Here is a 24,088-nt window from a genome sequence, read left to right as displayed (position 1 = left end):
AATACCAGACACGTTCGGCGCTACGACAGAATGCTCGCAACGCACGCTGCTTCGATAGCTCTCGCTTGGGGTCGACGGCCAGGCGGCTAGCGGAGAGGTTTCACGCGGGCGGGCTCCAAAACAACCGGAAGTGGACGATGCGACGTCGCATCGTGACGCGAAACCAGTGAAGGCGGAGCTTAGCCCCGATCGCTCGGCGAACGAGTTGAGGAGGAAAAGCATGACTAGGGAGGAGGGTAACTTCTAATCGCTTGTAGCTCCATTAATACGTAACGCTTCACTTAAATTGTGGTGTGAATGTTCTACTTAAGCTGTACCCTACGCGTCTACAAAATTTGTCCGAACCGTTTCAGGGGCCCTTTAATAGAGATGTTTAGAGTGTCCGGTAGTCGGGTAAACGCAGGCGGGAGCGTTGGGGCGGAGCCATGAACGGGAGCGGCCTGCATGGTGCAGTCACCTGGTGGCGCAAAGCTCAAATAGACAAAAACAGCTAATATTGCAGTAACCAAGTGTATTTTACTTTGCTGCGGGTATAAATTTTTGGCAGAAACACAATTACGCCAGTGCCCAAAATTTACACCAGCAGCGAAGTAGAATAGACTTGGTTACAGCAATATTAGCTGCTTTTGTCCGTTTGAGCTTTGCGCCGCCAGATGGATGCACCATGCAGGCCACCCTCGTTTATGGCTCCGCCCCAACTGCGTTTATTCGAATACCGGACACGCTAAACAATATGTATGGGGCTCTTGCATTGCCCAGGGGGCGCTGCGAGAAAGGTGCTAAAAAGCGCCCTCTTTCCTAAAATGGGTCGTACCAAGCTCGGTCGTCTGCTTCGGAAAGCACGTTTACAATATGGACCCGCCACTTTCGGTTGTGTTGTAGCACGGCTTGCTGCGTATATCGGGCGCCGAAGATTTTTTCAGGGGTGGCACGCTGCGTAAAGGCAAGAAATCATTCAGTGCTGAATACGTGTACGCCGTTCAAGAATTAGGCGGCGAAGTTTTAGCACGGTGTCAATCGCAAGTGAAGCGAGTCGCGTACGAAGTGGAACTACAGGTAAGGTTTGCACGCTAGCTGCTAGATTCAGGCGCACAAACGCGAGGAAATGCGTGCTATAAATGAATCCACAGCAGCGATAAGCAGACATCATGTGTACGGAACTGCTTGAGCACACGACGGTACGCGCCGCGATGTACGAACTGCTCGAGCGCACGATCGTACGCGCCGCGACGGCAGCGGTCTGTCGACATGCCGCCAAACGGCGGGCCTCCTGCAATCTTTGTTGACTGCATGCCGCTAAACTGATGCAATGGATATGAGCTCGCACGTACGTGCGAATCGCGCTGTAGCGCGAGCTTGATGTAGCTTTTAATGACAGCGCTCGAACATCGATGTGCTGCAATCAATACTGCCTTGCTGCGCTGCCTCAACGTGCTGGCTTGAGATCAAGGATGAGCGCATTTAACTCTCTTAACCTGTGCTGCTCGTAGTGGAGTAGTGAATTGTCATCGAATGAGCCCGACCATTTGTGCTCATTTGCACACACTTCACCACTTCGCATCGGTCGAATTGTTAATTGTCGCTGTGGCCGGGTCTCGAATCGTGAATTACCAGCCATGCCTGCTGCTATGTCGGTCTGCTGTCGGGACTGTAGGTGCAAAAGACCGAAATTTCGAACGCAGATAATCAAGCAAGCTTCAAGACAGGCGAAGCAGCCAGCATGGCACGAAGTTTCGCTTACTCAGCGCGACGAACTGCAGCTATGCAGAGCGCCCGACGCTCCACTTCGTGAGGCCTTGAAGGAAAACGGTAGAATCTGATGTTGGGATTCAGGCCTTCTTGTTCATGGCGGCCCACGATGCAGAAGTAATGACGGTGACGCCTTTTCGAGGCTGGGCTAGGTCTCTCCGGATCGGCATCACCGATTCCTTCTGCTCCCAGCATTACGTCCCACGGCACACGGAGAGTCCGTTTTCGTTAAACTATAGGCTGCGGCGAGCTCGCAGCGTGGTCGGCGTGGTCTGTGAGAAGTGACGAGCCTTTTCGCACTCGCAACAGGGCATAAAAAAGTGCGAATCGACGCAAAACTCGGGCCTAGAAACGTGCTTCGCCACAGCCAGGGCTCAATACGACCTAAGCTGGTACGACCCAGATGTCGTTTCCCGCACCGCCACCAGGCGCCGCTACTATACCTCAAACTCCAGCGCAAGACGCCCATAAAAACGACGTCTGTCGACACTTGCTTTTATTAGATTATTATTGCTTTCGTTAGATTTATTAGATTATCTACCCGCTAGCTACTCGTAAGTTCTCCGACACTGCGAGAGTCATTAGAGTGTTTTAGTTGAGCGTCTTTACGGTACGCTCCGCTCCGAGCGGCCCCGCTAAGCCACAGCGGAGCGGCGGGTGATTTTCACGTTTTAGTTGTTTGTAGCGGAGCGGACCTTCCATAGTTGCAGCGCCCCCTGGCTAAATTCAGGGTAATGAAAGAAAATAAAAACACTTTATGATCACTCTTATACCGTAAAACGTATATATGTATTTATATAACTTGTTTCTCCATGAAGTATCTAGACGTGCGCTTGTAATGCGTTACCGGTCCATTTTATCCAATGGAAAATAAAGCGCCGTCTTGGGGAACGCCACGTGTTAGCCAGCGCGCTTGCTTTCTGCATCCAATCCAATCCGTTCTGGCGCCAACGCTAGCCAAAGTGCTGCGCGGCACGCTCCGCTCAGGCAGCTTGCGGACCGTGTTCCTCGCTCCGCTATACCGCTTACTGCTAAGCGGACGGCGCATGCGCATTCGCGCTTCCGCTCCGCTTAACTGCTTAGCGGAGCGTAAAAACGCTCAACTAAAACACTCTATTTAGGTAATGTGACCACTTAGGGCTCATTCACACCGGCGACTGACAGTGGTCGCGCGACCAAGTTGGTCGCAAAGCGACCAGTCGCAAATGGTCGCAAACGGTCGCCTTTCTTGAAAAGCGACCATTTTGGGCCAGTCGCTCTCTGCGCGATTTTTCAGTCGCGCGACCGTGGTCGCAAAACTGATAAACCAATCAGCGGCGCACCGGAAGTGATCTTTCGTGTGTCTACATCCGGCCTCCTCCGGCGTCGCGTTCAAATTCCGCGTAGATTCCGAGAGTTCTCGCTGAGAACGATAATCTCCGGGATTGCGACTTGCGGGTCGCGCTCAGCCGGGCTTGCCGGTGTGAGCATCAGTCACCTTCGGTCGCTTTTAGAGCGCAGCTCTTTGGCGTCCGTTCCTGGGTTTCGCGTCGTCGTCGGCGTTGTCGTCGGCCTCGTAACCAGCTCCGCCCCCCTTTCATCCCCCCAGCGCTAGCAGCGACCGACTGATACCGCTGGATGCCGCTGACGCCGCTAGAGAGTCAAGATAACGTGACTGCATAGAACACCGTCGCCGCCATGCAGAAAGAGGAGGAAAGGGTCCCCCCCCCCTGTTCTTGTGTGGCGGATAGGGTGCTCTTCAGTTGCCGACGCGCCGGTTATTTCACGTAGGCCCCGGCACGTCGACGAATACGTGACCACCTTCCCACGGCTAGACCTGGTTCTTAGCGCTGCGGAAGCGAGGGTATCTTATTGTTTGTGTCGGCATCGGCGGCGTTGTCCCTGAAACCAACTCCGCAGCTGGGGTTGACTCACTATCGGCGTCAGCGGCATCAGTCAGTCGCTGCTATCTCTTCCCTCCTCCCTTTATCGTGTTGTCCGCTTGCTGCGCGCGCTTCTGCCCCCATCGTTTGCCGCTGGGTGTACACGCCGCCCCCCTCCCCCCTCTTCCTGCGAGTCTCCGGTTGTCAAAGCGCCGGCTCGAACTTAATTCCTTTCTTCGCTCCTCCTCCAATGCAACCCCTGTGCGGTGGCAATCAGAGAGCCAGATCGGTGGCGGCGGATCTGTATATGTGCACCGCCCGAGCCGAAATTGCCGCTGCCGTTCGTCCTGTGCGGTGGCAATCAGAGAGCCAGATCGGTGGCGGCGGATCTGTATATGTGCACCGCCCGAGCCGAAATTGCCGCTGCCGTTCGCCACTGCGAAATTATCTGCCAGTTCTTTCTGAGCCATGAGCGAGACGACCGATGGGACTTTAATGTTGACATAAAGACAAACAGCAATTTCCTAACACTTATGCGGGAGAACATCCCGTTCCTCTCGCTCGTAACGCGTCCCACGGCTGTGACAACCTCGCGAGGCACTTGTATAGATCTCGTCTTTGAGAATCAAGCATTGGTGTACCAAGTCGAACATATATCAGTCTATTTCTCCGACCACAAAGCTTCCTTCATGACTGTCAAGAACTGTTAGTGGAGTCTTTGTTAAAGGAATACGTGTGAAAAATAAAAAAAAAATTCTGTGATAGCGCATACATGTGTTGCTCGATTTCTTTGCCTCAATCTATCGAAAAGGTGAAACAGCTTATTTGCTGCGCTCAAATTTCGCATTAGGAAGTAACGTAATCGTCGGTAATTTTTTGATTGCGAGTCGCAAATGGTCGCGCGACCTCCTCAAGTCGCCGGTGTGAATGTGCCCTTAGGGGCAGCGATGTTTTCGGTCGGCCAAACAACCCAAGGACGCAAGTAGACGTAGCGGTCTGGGCATGCGCAGTACCGTCGCCCCTAGTTCTTGCGTACGCAAGCCGCTTGCGTCCCCTAAACTAAAACTCTCTATTGATTGCTCATCCGCGCTTTTCTAGCTTTTTACTTCATGCATGGTTAAACATAAATGCACGACTTCACTACAGTTGTGACAAAGGTGCAAAGTTGAGTAAGTTGGTTCGTAGTTCCTTGCGAAAAACAGTATACAGAAACAAGACACAAGTTCACGTCCTCGTTCCTTAGTGCCTTCTTTTTTTAAAGGTCGTCTTCCTGACACCACACAGTGAGGAAGAGATGTAACACTGTTATGTGGTCAGTACTTAGAGCGACAATAAAATGATACGGGTCGCTCACCCGTGCTCAATCTACATCCGAGTGCGCCAGATCTAAACTCGATATATGATGTGGAGTGGAAATAACTGCATTATGAAAAGAACACAGAGAGTTTGACTCTTCAAGGGCGTAACGGCTTTCCCCACCGACGCCTCCGAGCGCTACCCATAAATTTGGCCCAGGCTTGCACGTGTGTGGTATCGCATGGTCGACTGGCTGGCGTGGCCGTTCCAATACGTGACTCGTCACGAGTGCGCGAAGATTTGCGGACGCTGCAACGGTAAGGCCCGTAAGGCGTCATGCCATATGCAGCAGCATGTCGTCACTGACAAGTGTGCAACGCACGAAATTTACGGGCCTCGACGTGGCTAGGCTCGGCAATAAGATTATAGTGAGCGCTTTTTGAGCACGTGCACATTATGCTAGCGCGCCACGGCAAGCTGCACCCTTCCACGGTTACGAACAGAATCAATCAGACGGCGCGTTAAACGCACAAAAATTCTCAACATGTCGAACCTGCATGTGTGTTTTGAGAAGGAAAAGCGGCGAGCCGGCGAACGCGCCGATGGCGCCAGCCACTCCGCCGGAGATTGCACTCAGCCGGATGCTGGGTTCGAGGTTTTCGTCCATCGTGAAGCCGAAGTCCTCGATGGTCTGGAAAATACCTAGCCGGAGCCCGTTCGCCAACAGCTGGTACCCCAAACCCGGCAGTAGGCCGCGGTAGATGGCGAGGATGCCGTCGTAGCGGGCCACCGTGTACAGCGCCTGGGGCACGTTACGGTACACGGGCCGCATCCGCCCCGACTTGTCTGCGCCAAAACATGCGCTGTCACTTGAAGTCCACCCGACTCCGCACAGCCGACCATTACTTCCGTGAAAGCTTCGCTTTTTTTTGTTTATCCTTATACAACTCTTATTTACACCGTTCCCATAGTTAATCCAAAAGGTATATCGATGATTACAAGAGTGCTCAAGCTTGTGACAATGACAATGACAATGACAAGGATGTTTATTAGCATCAGTACATGACGCGAAGGGCATGCAGAAAAAGCTGCCACATGGACAGTTTGACGAAGCCGCAGGCCCCCGCATTAGCGTTTGCGCGGCGTTAGCTAGCACAAAGGTAGTACATCATTGTTTACATATGTCCTTTACACAATATTGAGCATCGCGAACCATGCGAAGCAAATGAAGAAAAAAAGATGTGCTCTAACAGGTCATAGTAAAAAACATCTCTAACCAATAAGGATAAAAAACAATGATAGGCACAACGGTATCGCAACTGTTCAAAAAACACGAGGTTGAGAAAGCTATAATCATAACACAAGCTGTAACAATAACATTTCTCATACAAACTAAACAAATGAAAAACCAAGTATATAAGCTATACAATGGGACTAGTTGTTTTCGATAAGGAAAAATTTGCGAACGCCAGGGAAACCATCTAGTGCAGGCAGAAATAACTATGCAGAGCTTTAAAAGAGGTATTTTCCAATCCAGTGGTTTCGTTGTGTAATTTATTCAGTAACCTTGGCAGGTTGTTACGAATAGTTTGTTGTCCGTATGTCGTTCTGACGGTTTCTACTTTCCAAAACTCTCTGGACCTTGTCGTATATGCTGTAATGTTGATTTTTAAATCCGCTAGTGTTCTTAGAAAGCTGGCTCCATTTTTTATTTCTTGTTTGTATGCTCTACAGAGTCGATAATCGTACATACTGACAATTGGCGTTACATTGCATATTATAAAAAATTCACGTGTATGAACATATTTTGGAACATTTTCTACGACTCGTAGGAATTTTTTTTTTTTTTGCAGTACATAAATTTTTTCCAAATTTCCCTGTGTGGTAGTAGCCCAAACTAAGTGACAGTAGTTTAGACTAGAAAGAAACAGTGTGTTAAAAATCAGCATCATTATTTTTGTTGGCAGTATATGACGGTGACGGTAAACAAGCCCGATTATTTGAGATAATTTTGTCGCCAAGGAATTTACGTGCATATCCCAAGATAAGTTTTCTTGAAAGATAACACCTAGTTTTAAAGTACGGAACTATATCGAACAAGAGTGCTCAAGCTTGTACGTGGCTATACCTCATTCGGTAAAACTTTGAAGAGCTACAACCATTAAACAGAGGAAATATTACAGCTGTAAGTAGTGCATTTCATCGACTACGTGTCATGCAACATTCAGTCACAGAAAATGTTAGCTTATCATACACCACAACAAAGACGCATCTTCAGACAGCCATCATGGAACGGCCTTCCTGAACAAACCAAAGGTTTGTTCACGCTGCACCGACAAATGATAGTCGATTTACGAGAAAGGTGCTCTGGTAACAGAAGCAAAACGTAAAATCATTAACAGTTCACGATGCGCCTTTGAAAGCCGTAACGCGATTATGACGTGATGTGATATAATCTAAGGCAAGAGCTTCGAACTACCATTGCAACTTATCCCGAAATAGATGTGGATATGTGCGCCCATCTTTAGTGCAAGTCTGCCGTAGAAGTGCACCTGCTATGACGTTTAAAGCCAGTCATTGTGACAGCTGTCTCTTGTCACGTCTGTAAGAGGGCTAGCAACCAGTGCACACGATCGCTTAAACAGTTGGTCACGAATGAGAACGTTATGACGTCCTCAGCCGTAACTGACCGTTTGCGCAGTAACTTATGCAGACATTTGCTTTGTTCTTTTTACGTCCTTCGCAACAGACGATTGCAACCAAATCAAAACAAATTATCAACCAACCCTATATTATTCGAGCAAACGATGTGCTTGAACATACGCAGTACACCACCTTGCAAGCCGTCATCAGTCACTGGTACGTCTTTTTTTCCCTACTACATCCCAGAAGGATACCTGGTCTTTCCTACCTACGGTTTAGCAAGCAGTATGTCTATCATTAATCGCCCTAAAGCGCATGCAGCACGAAGCACGAATAGACGAACAGATCGGTAACCATTGCGTGCATGGCAGAACGTAGGTCAAGTCTTTGTTAATATAGAATCAAATACCAGCTATTCCCGAAAGGAAGAGACGGTGCTCGAGTCTGAAATGAAATTGAATATCGTCTTTTCCCTTTCCGAGAAGCCGGGAAGAGAGAATATTTCATTTCCGTGAGACACGCACTCGTGTATCTGTGTGCGTGTGTGTGCAAGATTCAAGGCTGGTTCAAGGTGGACAGACGTACCTTTCATCGGTGGCTGCAGCTCCCCTTGTAGCTGGATACGGATCTTGGCTACCTCGATGGGGTGCGTGATCAGGCTGGCCGAGCACGAGGCCACAGCGGCGACTACTATCTCCGCCATTGGAGCTCCCCTATCTTCGTTCTTTGTTCAAAGTTGACAGCAACCCGCACAGGATCCTGCAAGCACCCCGTCGACACCTCAAGTATACAACCACAGCCAAGCCAGATACCAGCTTCATTGCCCCCAACAGTCACTGCCGTCATACATATTTCAGAAGTCCGTCAAAATACAGTTGACCCGCCGCGGTACCGCTATGGTGTTACGCTGCTAAGCACGAGGTCGCGAGGTCAAATACCGGCCGCGGCGGCCGCATTTCGATGGGGGCGAAATGCAAAAAACACCCGTGTCCCGTGCATTGGGAGCACCTTAAAGATCCACTGGTGGGCAACATTAATCCGGAGTTCCTCACTACAGCGTGCCTCATAATCAAATCGTGGTATTGGCCCGCAAAGCCACAGAATTCATTCATTCAAAATGCAGTTGGTGAGTCCCGCTGACGGCTAACCACCCACTTATGTGCACTTTTCTGAAGAAAACAAAATAGTATGACTTGTCAGTTTTTGGCTCTGAACGTGGCACCTCTCACACATCACTCAGCACCAAAACAAATGTACCAGCAGAACAAGACAACAAATGCCTCAGGAAACTGAAGCGCACGCAAAAGGTGCGGCCGTGCTTTGAGTGGTCGTATGCGCCCATGTCTGTTTTGCTCGCCTGTTTTCTAAAAGCAAGTAGACTGTTGGCTACAGAACTGTGCTAATATCCGCAAAAGAAGCAATTGCGCACCGGAAGCCGTTGCTAGAACACCAACAAATAAACAGGATTTCTCTTCATGGACAAAGCGGAAACTAATGTAGCCGTAAGAAAGATATGTGTGCGGTGCAACGAAAAAAGATTGGGGGGGAAGGGGGGGATAAATTAGCGGAATAATTGAGAGTGGGGGAGAAGTTCAAAAAGAAATGTTATAGCAAGCATGGTCAGTTCTTTATCTACAACACTGATTCTCAACGCCCATATATAGGGAGAAAAATAAAGCTCCGCGGTACAGAATGTTGGGCACGTGTCGACAAACTTTCTCTTGCGCAACAGCGTTTTTCTGAGTGGCCGGGCGCACGGGCGCCTGTCGCTCATGACACAGCCACCGACCTGGTAACGAGACAGTTGCCGCTGCAATGAACAACCGCGGAAGGCAGTTACGTAACAGAAGTTGGTGGTCCGGTAGATTGCCCTAAAGTAAATGCGGATTGTATTCTTAGGGTTCTGAAAAAATTTTTGGCGCTTTTACTTTTGGGACAAATATCAGTGCCAGGCGTGCAAGAGCGTCAGCTTTGTCATTTTCAATTCCTACGTGGGGTGGGATCCATTGAAATTTTACGTTAAATCCCTTGCTCATTAGAACTTCTATCAGTGCCAGAGATTGCCTTGCAAACTTGTCTCGAGTTAGGCCATGGTGTAATCGTAGTAACGATGATACTGAGTCCGTCAGCACCGCGACGTCACGTGCGGAATAAGTGCGTAGTTTTCCCAAGGACGCGGTAATGGCGGCACTTTCTGCTGTTGTAGAAGAAACTACCTGATCGAGGCGGCCAGTCCATGACACATCAAGGGAGGGTATGCAGAATGCCGCTGCACAGCTGTTTGTCTGTGCACATTTGTAGGTGGCTTTGAAATGCTGTGCTCAGGTGGCCTAGCACAAGAAACATTGCTTCGGCAGTTGGAATGGTGCGTTTCGCCGGTAGATAGGGTACACTGAGGCTGCACGTAATGTCCGAAAAAGACCATGGCGGGTCGAGGCGACTCCGTTTAGGCCACTCCAATCCTAAAAATCGAAAGGCGTTCAGCGCCGCATGGAAATGGGAGCGAGTTCTTGCTCTTAGCTCTAGCTAGTGTTCGCATCAAGCATAAGCTGAAACTGGAACGTACACGTAGAGACGGAATAGAATGCCTATCACATGGCTGTATTTGAGAGTTCAATGCAAAATCGCTACGGAGCCTTTTGTCGAACATGCTGCAGCCCCCATATAATCAATGCCCGTCCCTGAACAAAATCACGCACACTGCCACTCATACTAGCAAAGCTCCGGCAGTGATGTCACAGCAGTGAAAAGAAACGCTCGTGATAAGATAAACTAGTACGCGAGCGACCACTACACTTGGGGCAGAATCACTCTGGTCACTTTCCGCAAATACTGACTGAGCCGTGAGGCTCCGCGTATTCATTTTCCTCTATTGACTGTAATGTGCATTGTTAAATATTTACACCCGCGTGAGCGGGTATTAAACCTTTCAAATAGCAATACGCGCTTATTTTTATTATATATATATATATATCATAGTAATCGCGATCTATAGAAAATAGGCCATTCGTGTTCGTTAGTGCGTTACACTTCGTTTTAGAGACGGCACGACGTCTCGTAAAAAATAATAAAAGATATCCGACCTGCAAGCGAATCGTATTATTATCCCCGATAGGATCGACAGTACTAATAAATAAGGTAAAGATCCATGATCCCCCTGTTTCATACCGAGAATTTCAGCCACAACGCCAAGACCGCTTTGTATTATTCTTTCACGGTGTGGGTTGCAGCCAGCGCTGAAGCTTCGCGTGCTAACAGCAGCGCCGTAACACACAGCGAGCCGGTGGGCACAGTTTTCTTTCTTTCTTTCCTTATTGATTTCTTTCTTTCTGTACATCAACAGAAATCGAAGCAAAAGCAAAAAGCTATACAGCCTGACAGAGGCTTTTGCTCCGAGATACAGTTCAGCACGCAGTCATAATACAAGTAGAGAAACAGCAACAATATACAATAATTAACATAAGGTAATCATTGAACAATCTAAATTGTCTCTGTAGATATATAAAAAATAACAGCAACAACAACAAAACCAGAAATATCACAGAGTAAAGAAAACAAGCAGTAGCACATACCGTAATTCAGTAGCACATATCGTAATTTCGTGTCAGCAAATTCACCGATCATCTCGAGACACTTTTCACCGCTCCTCACAGGACAGGGAGCTGACGTGCTACGACATAGCAGCGCATGCGCTCAGCGCAACGCGCATGCGCATGGACAGAACTTGGCTGGCCGCATCGGGCTAAGGAAACGTTGATACAGGCGCGCGTCTGTTATCGTTAAATATGCTGTGCCACCTTCCTAGCCTCCGTACCGAACGGTGTCAGCATATTTTAGTGGCACACTAAAATTGTCGTAGCGCCTCCTGGCCATCGCTGGTTCCCCATGGGCTACGATAAGTGAATTGGCATGTACAAGTAACTGCAAGCATCTGATTAATAGACTGCTAATGGAACCAATGACGGACACAGTGACACAATAAAACGATCACCATATGCGCATACAGCTACATTCAGAATGGTGGGTACACAATTAATCACACAAGCAAATGGGGCACCATCAAACAAACCGTTGATACTCCCAAGGGAAACGATATTTTTCCATATGTATCCAAGGAAAAATAGTGCTAAACGCCGCATTGGCTTTCTACAAGCTAACAAATACATTAGACGCTGACAAACGCCGACAGTTTTCCGTCGGGCTCATCTCGTGCACGTTATACCACAACACCCTCCCGTGCACAGCGTTTACCGAGACGTGCTTCGAATGCTGGCGCACATTCCCTGTGGCGCGCTCATCCTTCGTTCCAGTGACGATCACGGGCCTTCTGAGAGAATCGCGGCTTAGTGAAGCAAACGTGCAAGAAAGATTGCGCGGGGAGATAATGCAGATACAGTAAAAGCCATCTCGTGAAAGCTTTTTTTTTTTATCCGGGCGTGTCTTATTTTGCATGTCCTGCTTGCCCATGGATGGCACTGCAGACGGAGCACGTCTGCTGCAGCACGCAAGCTGCTTGCTCCTTCGTATTGCGTGGGAGCCTCGTAGCGTTGCCCAGAAATTTTGCTGCAGTGGCTATTTTAGTCGTACCAGACTTCCAAGTCTTCCAGAAATACTGGGAGGACCTTCTCATGACCACGTGGGAGGATATAAATGTTATCGAGGTGCCGGGTACTCATAACGCCTGTTCGTTGAAATTGAGTTTGTGGAATAGGAGTCACTGGATCCTGGGAATTCTTTTTTTTTTTTTTTCAGAGACGCGTGCCAGTGAGCTTGCGAACCATGCTCCTCTTTCGTTGTTGATATGTGGAAGGGTAAGGCCTCCCTTCCTATTTGGCGTAGAACGTGTCTTTTTCATGCATTCAGGAAAAACATTGTATTTATATAAGTTGTTTTTAAAATCACGTGTACCAACTTTACGAATATGGTTTCTTTACAACGACCCGCCGCGGTGGCTCGGTGGCTGCTGTACCGCTGCTGAGAGCAAGGTCGCGGCTTCGAATCCTGGCCGCGCAGGCCGCGTTTCGACAGGGGCGAAATGCGAAAACGCTCGTGGCACTTTGATTTACGTTCACGTTAAATAACAGGTGGCTAAAAATATTACAATTAAATACCAAAGTTTTACGTGCCAAAACCAGGATGTGATTATGAAGCACGCCGTAGTGGGGCCTCCGGCTTAATTTTGACCACCTTGGGTTCTTCAACGTGTACCTAATGCACAGTACACGGGCGGTTTTCTTTTTCTCTTTTTTTTTTCCTCCATCGAAATGTGGTTGCCGCGGCCGGGATTCGATCCCGCCCCCTCGGGTTTAGCAGCGCAAAGCCACCGGGAGGTCAAAAATTATTATTTTTTTCTTTTGTCTTCATAAACGACATTGCTCAAGACATACCGGTAAAAAATTCGTTTACTTGCAGACGATTGCATCCTGTAAAACGAAATTCATAGTGCTGATGACCAGGTTTCTCTTAAAAAATCCTTAGCCCAGATTAAAAATTGGTCTACTTCGTGGAAGATGCAAATAAACCACAGCAAGACGGTAGCAATGACACGCGTAAGAGCAGTCCACTGAGTTTCACCTCTAATATCAGCGGTAATAAATCTGTCTGTAGTCTTAGGCTACAAATACCTAGGGGTGGTTATTACATCTGATCTTCGATATAACAATCACGTCACCTAAGTACACAAGAAAGCCATGAAACAACTAGGCTACTTACGGCGAACACTTCCCAAAGCTTCGAGCGATGTAAAACGTTTGGCTTATAAAACGTACAGAACACCAACACTCAAATACGCTGCGGCAGTACAAGATAAGTATGCAAATACAAATATAAGCACACTCGAAATTATTCAGCGAAAGGCAGCTAGGTATATTTTTAATTCGCACAGCAGCAAAACATCACCAATTGCTCTTTCAATTTCTGCAAACCTAGAATCTCGACAAACAAGACGCTATCGCGAAGGGCTAAAAACATTCTACATGCTATACCATGACAAGCTTGGAATGAACTGAAGCACGAACTTTAAACTTCTTACGCAGCGTCCCACTCGTTCTTTCTACTGAAAAAAAAAGTTAGCGAAAGTTCGTGCAGATATAACACTTATATGAATTCTTTTTTCCCGCGTACCATCCGTGATTGGCATCGTTTACCCGGAGAAGTGATCGAGTGCTCTTCTGTTTCCGCTTACACTGCCGCACTTCAAAACAAGAAATAATAGTGTCTTATCACCAATGGTCTAGCAACGTGTCATGAAAGCGTCGCACTTATCTCTTGCTTTTCTTTATTTTATGCTTTTCCAGTTATCTTTTCTTGATATTGTTCATTGCGTCGACATGTCTAACGCTTTTAAACTAATACATTTTTTCTCTTTTTTTCCACATTGCCAAGTGTTGAGCAACCCTTTGTATAAAGCGTCACCACACGTGTTGATATATTGAATATTTTCCATCTGAAATTATAATATTGTATTGAGCGCCGTACTTGACCCACCAATCGCATTTCTCCACTTCCGTTTATTTGTATGTCTGCTCTTTTGTTGTCCAAGTACATCTGTACCGAAAGTGTAACCCACTCCTGCTTAAAGTCTGGATATCAGGCTAGCTGTTTTCAATAAATAAATAAATAAATAAATAAATAAATAAATAAATAAATAAATAAATAAATATTCCGGAATTCCCCTTCTACGTCGTCCCTCATAACCCACTGATGAGCAAAACGAGAACAAGGTAAAAGCGGAAGCCATCGTTTCGACAAGTGAGCTTGTCTTCTTAAAGGCCTTGAAGAAGACAAGTCCACTTGTCGAAACGTTAATTGGCTCACGCTTTTACCTTGTTCTCGTTTTGCTCACCGTCCTGAATTTCGATCTCCCGCCTTCCCTGTAATAACCCACTGAGCAATTTCTGGACCCAACGTTGTAATTAACTTTTACAACGATCACATTTTAACATTTGAAGGCAACTGCACTCGTATCACTCAGACACTTTTGCGCATACTTATACAAATGTGCCTGCAAAAAGATTATGAAGAACTGAAACGCAGGTAACGACAAACTCGGGATCTTGCGAGTCCCATTTGAAAATGTGTGTGTGTGTGTGTGTGTGTGTGTGTGTGTGTGTGTGTGTGTGTGCGTGTGTGTGTGTGTGTGTGCGTGTGCGTGTGTGTGTGTGTGTGTGTGTGTGTGTGTGTGTGTGTGTGTGTGTGTGTGTGTGTGTGTGTGTGTGTGTGTTTTCAGCAAAATTGTCGCATGCGCCTTTTCCATCGAGCAGCAGTGGCAACACCGATACCCGCCGACAAAAGATTACGAAGGGCTGTAACTCAAGAATAGCAGACGTGGCGGCTGCCTCGTGGTGCCCATTTGAAAATAATGCGCGACCCCCCCCCCTTTTTTTTTAAAAGTAGTGACTTAAAAGATGTGTTGGTGGTCGAGGTTCGTATGGCTGCCGTTCACGCTACAAATACAAGTTTCTGAATACTACAGTGCTCGCTTAACCTATCGGCTTCTATATCACATCTTGAAAACTCTCGAATTCGTTCGTTGCAACAGGAATGTCGCGAATGGAGCAGCTGTACATATCGGTGGAGGTGCTCAGAAGGCAAAGCGGCGGATAGGAGGTTCTATCGCGTTCAACATCGTTACTTTTTTCCCTCAAAAAGCGCTTGCGGAAACTTCGAGGCCAGCATAAACGGCCATTGTCTGCGAGCCTTTTATGCAATCGAACTAAGTATACACGCGACTGCTGCACCTGGGAAAACGCGCATTGTGTTCCGTAATGAGGTGCTCGCAATTTCTGCGCACCACGTTAATAGCAGCGCGCCTAGCTGCTTTCACTCGCCAAACGCCAGTGTATATCTTTTCTGTAATTAATTGCTCCTGCGCCATTCATTCTCAATTTCCACTTTCATCTCATTCGCCTTGCACGCTGATTCAGTTACCCGCTCCATACGAAGCACACATTGATGTTGAACTTCCTTTTTATTTCTTGCCGATGTATAGCGTAAAGGAAACTAGAGCAAGAAATGTGTCGGGGAGCTCCGCTTCTTTTTTTTCTTCCTCCATGCACCATGCAAGAAAAGAGGCTTAGAAGCATGTGCTATGTCTCTTTTGACACTAAGTGCGGTACTTTTACAAGCCCGCCTAATTCTTTGCATCGATATGTGCAAGGAAAAGTTGGCTTCACTGTACACTGTGTGTGCTACTTCAGCTATTTGCGCGCTGCAGTGACTACTGCAGCGCCGCTGCAGCTGAGACAAGAGAGTACGAGCTTTCTTAATTTTTTTTTATTTTTTACTGTTAGCGATTGAACGCGTAAAAAAAAATTCACACTCAGTTTGCACACAGCTTGTTCCTTGGAAAATGTAGAGCTCGAAAAAAGAAAGAAAGAAAGAAAGAAAGCCACCATTGCGCCTGACATGCGAAGCATTGATAGCGATAGCAATTGTATTCAGCAACTACACGAAGTAAGGTTCGTAGTTTTATCAGCCTTTTAAAGTGCAGTAAACATTCGCTTACTAATCAAATCAACAAGCACGGTGTTGCGCGCGCACAGGCAAACATGAACAGATCTCACTCGATGACCGCGCACACTCGCTGTCAAAACGATGGCGTGATGAAGAACCTAGGCCTCGGGGAGCGAACGCTTCGGGCTGCCTCGCACTTCAACGCGTGTCCGACACTTGATATCACGTGACCTCCAACACTATACGCGCGGGAAGACAGCGCCGGTGAAGCGACGAGCAAATCTCGGCTCGTGCAGCCATTGCAACTGCCGCAGATTACCTCCAGGATACGGCGCACGCCCGCGCACGCGCTCAGCCATGCTCAGCCACGGCGGGGGCCAAGGAGGAAACGCTTGCGTCACCTCCGCACCCCCTCCCCCCCCCCCCCCCAACCGAGCGCGCGTTTGATCGCATGACCTCAAAGACTGGGCACGCGGGAGGACGACCGCGCGCATCAAGCTACCATCCCTCTCGGCTCATTCTGGCACGTTTTCCCACGCACCCACAGCAAACGGCGCGCGGGGAGCGATCTTATCACCCTTAAACTTTCTGCGGAGCCTCACGGCGACGCCGACGACGGCAAAATTCGCCTGGAGTATCCATATAATTGCCATGGCAATGAAATTTCCGCAGGACAGCCGGGCGAAAAAGCTCGTCCCGGCGCGTTTCTAGAGGTGTGTGGCCCACGACGAACAGCCTCGGCGACGGCAGTATACCTGCCACGGAAAACAACGGACGGAGGCCGCGTCGCTATGCTGCAACAAGCAGATGAACACGTTAATATAACAAACCGGATAGTGGCCCATTAGACTACTGGCGCTTCCTCAAGGCGCACGAGGTTTCACTTGGCAGCCTATCGCTGAATAACGGGATCGTGTGGCCAGACACCTGAGCGACCTCTGCTTCTAACGTCAAAATGTAATGTTCTTCTTCTTTCTTTTCTTTTTTTGCTAATATTGCCTTCAAAGGTACTGCTAGTGACATTTTCCTTCGGCGGGCTTAATGTACATATAGCCTGTAATGTAGCTACATTAGCACCACTGTTGACGTGAGAACATAAAAAATACTATTGAAGTACAAAACCAAGCATAACGCCAATAGAAAAGAAAATAGTAGTCGCGCTTTTCTATACCCTTTGTCAAAGGTGTGCCAAGCATATCTTTTGCTTTAAAATATTGTATCCATTATTACTTTTTTTCTTTGTGTTCGCCTTTTTTTCTTTCAAATCAAATGCGATGCCCCCACTGCAAACAAAGCCGAGAAATAATCTTCAACTAAGGATTCGCGCATGCTTTTCAGTTCCGCACGTGTTGCAGTAATATACATATTACAAATCGCCAACCACCAACGTAACACGGCAATCATCCCTCCAGGAATCTTTTCTCAAGAGCGCAGACGGCAGCGCACTGTACCATTACCACTTCTCCCGGCGCCCCCCCCCCCCCCCCCCTTCCGTTTCACTTTGAAGTTCACCGTTGAGACTGACGTCTTCTTTCCTTCGATGTATAGGAGTAGCGACAGCGGTCATATTCATGAAGCACATGGCAGCTTTGGGCCGCGTGCGATTCTGGACGAATCACGTAGTTGCACTTAGAGGTGCCCGTGCTTCCTATTAAGTTACTGTGTGTTATCACACGAGCCATATTCACGTGCTCCATTCTTCCACACGTGAGCCACTGCGGCGTCCAGGGTGACGCATTGCCATTCGGCAAAGATACAGCCGGCACGTGCTGGCCGTATACAGCGTGTCCGCTGTCTCATTCATTATGAATGACTAGCGGCCCCGGATTCACCAGCACTTTCTGCGGCTTGGCGCCAGTTGTAGCCCCGAGGCGCCTCTATCTGCCCTGTCGTTCCCTCTTCTTTGCTCTCTCTGGGAGTCGGAGGGAGGATGTGCCTCTCGCACAGACGTCACTAATAAATAACGCAGGGGAAGGTGTGGTATGCCGTGTGGCTGGCATGGGGGCTAATAGGTATACGCGCAAACCTACCCGCGTAACTCTCGATAAGCAATACGAATGCCGCCGTTACGACCACATTTCTCTTGATCTCGCGTAAAGACCAGCCCTGTCGTATACGGTATCCCGTAGTAGTGCGCGCGCAATTACAAGAGGGAACGGCAAGAAGTAACGAACCCGTTACGGCCTGGCGGAGCTCGTGGACGCCGAAACGTCGGTCATTAATGCGGCCCAAGAAACTCTTCCGGCTGGCTTTACTTGCCCGCCGCCACCCTTACGCAGATTTTAAGTGCGGAATACCTGCGGAGTTGCCTGCCACGCGGTTAGTATCGCCCAAAGGCACTCTGCGCGGTATAGGGTTAGCTGGGTCTACTAGAGAGCAGGTAATACGCACACGCAGGCAGTGCCCGATCGATCTCTGCAACACCGCATCGACGGTGTTATGTGGAGAGCGCAGCATTCTTTTAAGCACGACCGCCCAAGTCACAAGGCTTACATTCTCAATCTTCAGCCCGTTTTTCAAGATTTCAGAAGAACCAAAGTAAGCAGAACTATATTTCTTAGCTCTTTCCAGGGCGAAGGAGAGTTTCGAATTTTATATCATTGCCTATGATATCTCCTTCTCTTATTTATGGAACTCATCTCTCACGTAGCTGATGTTTGCTCTTCACCTCTCTTTTCACTCCTTCGCTACAATCCTAACATACCTTTTCCTCTTATTTATTTATTTTATTTATTTATTTATTTATTTATTTAATTCCTTTACCCAAGCTTCAGTGAGACATATGTCCTCGTTTCTGACCTCCTAAACAAAAATAAATGCGGGGTAGACGGTGGGATCGAACCTCTGACTTCGACCATAGCAACCCGATGCTCTAAAGATTATGGGGTTTTACGTGCCAAAACCACTTTCTGATTATGAGGCACGCCGTAGTGGAGGACTCCGGAAATTTCGACCACCAGGGGTTCTTTAACGTGCACCTAAATCTAAGTACACGGGTGTTTTTCGCATTTCGTCCCCATCGAAATGCGGCCGCCGTGGCCGGGATTCGATCCCGCGACCTCGTGCTCAGCAGCCCAACACCATAGCCACTGAGCAACCACGGTGGGTAACCCGATGCTCTAACAATTCGACCACGACCGTTTTTTTTTTTTTATTGTGGTTGTTTGTTTTTGTTTCATTATTGATTGCATAACCCATAACAATACAGGAATCACTTGGTGTTAACGCACAATAGCAACCCATACATCACGTTTACGCAAAACAAGAAAACTGCGGAGATGTGAAAAATTCTATCTACGTCGGCGGGGCCTTCCCATATCAAAACCCTTTTAAGGTTCTGAGTGATTTGACGCTTTCCAACCACTCTGGTACACATTTCAGGGTATTTTGGGCTTGCAGAAAATTGCTTATATCTCCTCTCAAGTGTTGCGTCGCTGAGCGGGCGTCAATGTCTGCATGTCGTATTGCCATCCTGTACCTCCATATGCTGATGCAGGGCCAGAAGCATGATTACATCGAATGGGGTGCCATCATCAAATTGAACGGCCAAGAAACGGATTCCGTATGGGTCGATCGGAAGTTATGTTTTTGAGAGCACGTTGAATCACGTCCCATAGAAAGCCACCGTTCCAAAAATGATGAAATGCGTGTTCAGTAGTTTTCTCCTTTCTGCATCTATACAGCACAATAAACGCCGCATGGAACAAATAACCCTTTCTCCGCTCAGACATTTCTTTATTGGCAATTGCACCAGCGTGCAGGCCAAAGAAAAATGCTTTTGCCGCTGTTTGTGTCATCATTCTCTTAAATCGCTTAAAAACATCTATAAATTGTTCTGTAGACTAATACAATCATAGATAAAATGGCACAGGGAGAACTAAATCACAAACATCATTGTGCAACTTTTTGCGGCTTCACTTAAGTGCTCTAAGGAAAAGCGTACACACAAAGACCGACAACCAACACAACTTATTTACAGAGTCCATGAAGTGGCCCTTTCATTTCGTCAGCCGCGACTACAATATCAGGCAAAGCTATATTCCCAAGCGGATCCGGCAGACTGTACGTAGAAATGCGTCTTTAAGCTAGCCTAAGCAGGAGTCTATGAGGAACTATCAGGCATTGTTTGGGATATCATTGGCCTTAGTGAGGCTAGAATAACTGGTGAAGCTTATACAGTGCTGACAAATGGCCATGTCTTCTGCTATAGAGGACTTCCAGATAAGAAGCAGTACGGAGCAGGATTCCTAATCCATAAGGACATAGCGGGCAACACTGTAGAATTCTACAGTGTTAATGAGACGGTAGCAGTAGTCGTAATAAAACTTAATAAGAGGTATAGATTAAAAGTAGTTCAAGCCTACGCTCCAACCACCAGTCATGATGATGATGAAATATATCAGTTTTATGAGGATGTTGAACTAGCGATGAGAAAAGTACAAACTCAGTGTGCAGTAGTAATGAGCGACTTCAATGCAACAGTGGAGAAAAAGCAGGCTGGTGAAAAAGCAATTGGCAACTACGGCGTCGATTCTAGGAACACTCGAGGAGAGATGGTAGAATTCGCAAAGAGGAATAAGCTGCGAATAATTAACATCTCCTTCAGGAAGCGTAGGAACAAAAAGTGAACGTGCAATAGCCCTAATGTCGAAACAAGAAATGAAATTGATATCATACTTTCTGCCGATCCCAGCGTAGGCCAGGATGTAGAAGTGTAAGGTAGGGTAAAGTGCAGTAATCATAGGTTAGTAAAGGCAAGGATTCACCTCAATTTGAACAGAGAAAAAGAGTAAAACTGGTCAAGAAGAAACAGGCCTATCTATACGCAGTAAGGGTAAAAGCATACTAGTTCAGGAGTGAACTTGCAAACAAATATACAGCCTTAGAACAGAGAGATGAAGCTGGCATACAGGGTAATGAATGAAACCGTAACTAGGCTGGCTTTAGAAGCAGCAATTGAAGTGGCATGTAAGGCACCAAGGCAACCAGTAGGCAAGCTCTCCTAAGTAACGAAGGACCTAATGAAGAAACGACAAAGAATGAAAGTGCCCAACTTAAGAGATCAGATAGAATTCGCGGAACCGTCCAAACTGATCAACCAGGAGAAGATACGAGATATTCGAAATTATAACGCGAGAAACACTGAGGAAGCAGTAAAAAATGAACGCAGCATCAAATCACTGAGGAGGAAACTTGGCATAGGACAAACCAAGATGTATGCACTGAAAGATAAGTAGGGTAATAGCATCAGCAATCTCCAAAATATAGCAAAAGCATCGGAAGAATTCTATACTGACCTACAGTACCCAGAGAAGCCACGATACCTCCATTCGAAGGAGTAATGAACAGGTTACAGAGGTTCCTTCTTTAACAGGTTACAGAGGCTCCTTCTATAACTAGCGATGAAGTTAGAAGGGCCTTGCAAGAAATGAAACGGGGAAAAGCGGCAGGGTAAGATGGAATAACAGTCGGTCTATTCAAAGATGAACAAGATATAATGCTTGAAAAACTGGCGGCCCTTCATACGAACTGTCTATCGAGTTTAAGGGCCCCAGAAAACTAGAAGAATGCCAACATTTTGCTAATCCACAAATACGGAGACCTTAAAGAATTCAAAAATTATAGGCCCATTAGCTTACTCCCAGTATTATATAAAATATTCAGCAAGATAATCTTAAGAGAATAATGGCAACACTGGACTTCAGTCAACCAAGAGAACAGGCTGGTTTCAGGAACGGATACTCTACAATGGATCACATCCACGTCATCAGTGACGTGGATGTGATCATGCATCTCGAGGGTCTCGAATCCGGCAATATCGATGCCTTCAGGTAGCATGTGCGGGTTTATTGACATGTTACCTTCACCCAGAAAGATCACGTACTCGTGACGCCTGCAGCAGAAAGGATGTTCCACATCTGCCGCCAACGATTGTGAGTGGTGGCGCTGGCTAACACTCCCAAGATTAGTTCTACCAGTAACATATAAATACCCAAGGAAGTGGATGGGAAAACCGCGCCGCGGTAGCTGAATTGGTTAGAGCATCGCACGCGTAATGCGACGACGTGGGATCGCGCAAAGAGTGATGGAACAAAGAATGCTAGAACGTTAAGAGACAGAAAGAAGGCGGTTTGGATCACAGAGCAAACGGGTATAGCCGATATTCTAATTGACATTTAAGAGAAAAAAGTGGAGCTGGCCAGGTCATGTAATGCGTAGGTTAGATAACCGGTGGACCATTAGAGTTGCAGAAGGGGTGCCAAGAGAGTACGGCAGAAGACTAGATGGTGCGATGAAATTAGGAAATTCGCGGGTGCTAGTTGGAATCGGTTGGCGCAGGACAGGGTTAATTGGAGATCGCAAGGAGAGGCCTTCGTACTGCCGTGGACATAAAATAGGCTGATGATGATTATCTCTAATAAATAGGAACCGGTTAGCCACTCTTGGCGCAATAAAATGTGTACTAAGCCCAATCCGCCGTCGCAGACGTAAAAGGTGTGTACGACTCGTCGTCCCCCAGAAGCACTCCCAAAAGGAAGCCGCGAGGACTCGATGGAACTTTTGTATGTTATCAATATCACCTATCAATAAATTATATTCATTCATTGCATTTGTATGTTAGCCCTCGAACAGTGCGGCACCTGCAGGACATACTAAATTTTGTTTACCAAAAACAGTTTACGCACAGTGGACCTACCAAATTTAAGCCGCTGCCACCATTTCCATTTGTCTGCCTTCTCCCGGCTGAAAAGGATATCCCGGTCAGGCCGGCGCGAATTTTAATGCAGTCATAAAGTCATCCTCATCAACACCCCATCATCATCATCGGCCTAAACACAGTAAAGAGTAAAACAGTAACACAGCAAAAGGTCATGGCCTATTACAGGATTGTAGGATATAACGCACTACATGGATGTTAGTAAAGATTGAGCTACCTTTTATTCGGCACGTTTGGTGTGGCGCTACTAATTCATTAATAGCAAAGTGCTTTCCTTTTGCAAATATTTTCATTGGGATCTTATAATCTACATTAGTTAAGGTAATGGGCCGATAGGACGTGACACGGCGTATACGCTTTCCGGGTCGTCTGTTTTGAGTATATCGTGAGTGTTGTTAACAATTGCAAAGGAAGGGGCCAACACACTAGGATCATATGTTTCATTAAAAGCCACAGACATCTCATTCATTAAACCACAGAATGATCACGCTAACTTGTCTTTCGGAGCTTCTTAAGAAGATGCACTCACTTCAGGTCCGGGAGTTTTCCGCGATCGAGGTTGTCAATGGCCCAATTTAGCTCGTCCTCACTAATTGGCCATCCCAAATACTAGCTTGCATATTCCTCGAGACGCGGCATCAACGAAGGAAGCTCTGTACAAGTCTACGGTTCTGCGCACAAATAACTCACTATAGTAGTGATAAAAAGCGTGTTGAATTTCTTTTGGTTCGCTCGTAACAGTTCCTTGACAATTATTGTGCGCCGCGTGTTTCTGCGCGCTTACCATTTTACTGTGCCGAGCGCTCATTCCGCAGGCGCTTCCCCCGTCAGCCCTCGCCCTCACCAACGCGCCTCGATACGTTGTGAATCAAATAGTTGTAACCTACGTTTTAGTTCCCGACTGTCTTTAAACTTGCTTTTACATTCCTCTTCGGCCCCTTGTGGGAATGCCCTTTCACTCTCCCCAATTCCACATTAAGAAAAACAATACCTTCGAAACTACCACTTAACAAGCCTCCTGGCCGCTGTGTAGAGCGCACCACGCCCCCACGAAAGTTTGAAAAGCTATGGTGGCCGCTTATGATGCAGCACATCAAGAACGTGCTCGGGCAGGAGGCATGAGCCTGCCAGAAAGCCCGCACTGGCGTCTTAGATCCTTTGGAACTAATAAATGTTATTTCTTTCTTTCTCTCTCTCTTTGATGAGCTGCTGCAAGTTTGCCTGCGTTGGCTTTTATTCAACTTTTATTTCTTTACCTAAGATGCGTGAACGTTCTAACGCTTTCATTTTACCTTGGTGTTTAAAGCATCCGTGCGATCGTGGCCTAATCCCACAATAAGGGGGATTAGGCCAAGATTACATAGAT

The 24,088-nt window shown here is 47.2% G+C and overlaps 1 protein-coding gene across 1 annotated transcript in view; it reads right to left on the bottom strand.

The window, feature by feature from the left end:
* The window catches only part of LOC126547415 (solute carrier family 25 member 35-like), a 77,179-nt gene that overhangs the window by 13,934 nt on the left and 39,157 nt on the right, over nucleotides 1-24,088 (bottom strand). Inside the window, exons 2-3 of the mRNA XM_050195409.3 lie at nucleotides 8,136-8,309; nucleotides 5,461-5,753 (exon numbers count right to left, since the gene is read on the bottom strand). Coding sequence (XP_050051366.1) covers nucleotides 5,461-5,753; nucleotides 8,136-8,253 — 411 coding nt within the window. The 5' untranslated portion in view covers nucleotides 8,254-8,309. The remainder of the gene's footprint in view (nucleotides 1-5,460; nucleotides 5,754-8,135; nucleotides 8,310-24,088) is intronic.

Source organism: Dermacentor andersoni, chromosome 1 (assembly GCF_023375885.2).
Source record: "Dermacentor andersoni chromosome 1, qqDerAnde1_hic_scaffold, whole genome shotgun sequence".
In the NCBI taxonomy this organism is placed as follows: domain Eukaryota; kingdom Metazoa; phylum Arthropoda; class Arachnida; order Ixodida; family Ixodidae; genus Dermacentor; species Dermacentor andersoni.
The sequence above is the reverse complement of the archived record's forward strand: the minus strand, read 5'-3'. Positions and strand labels throughout refer to the sequence as shown.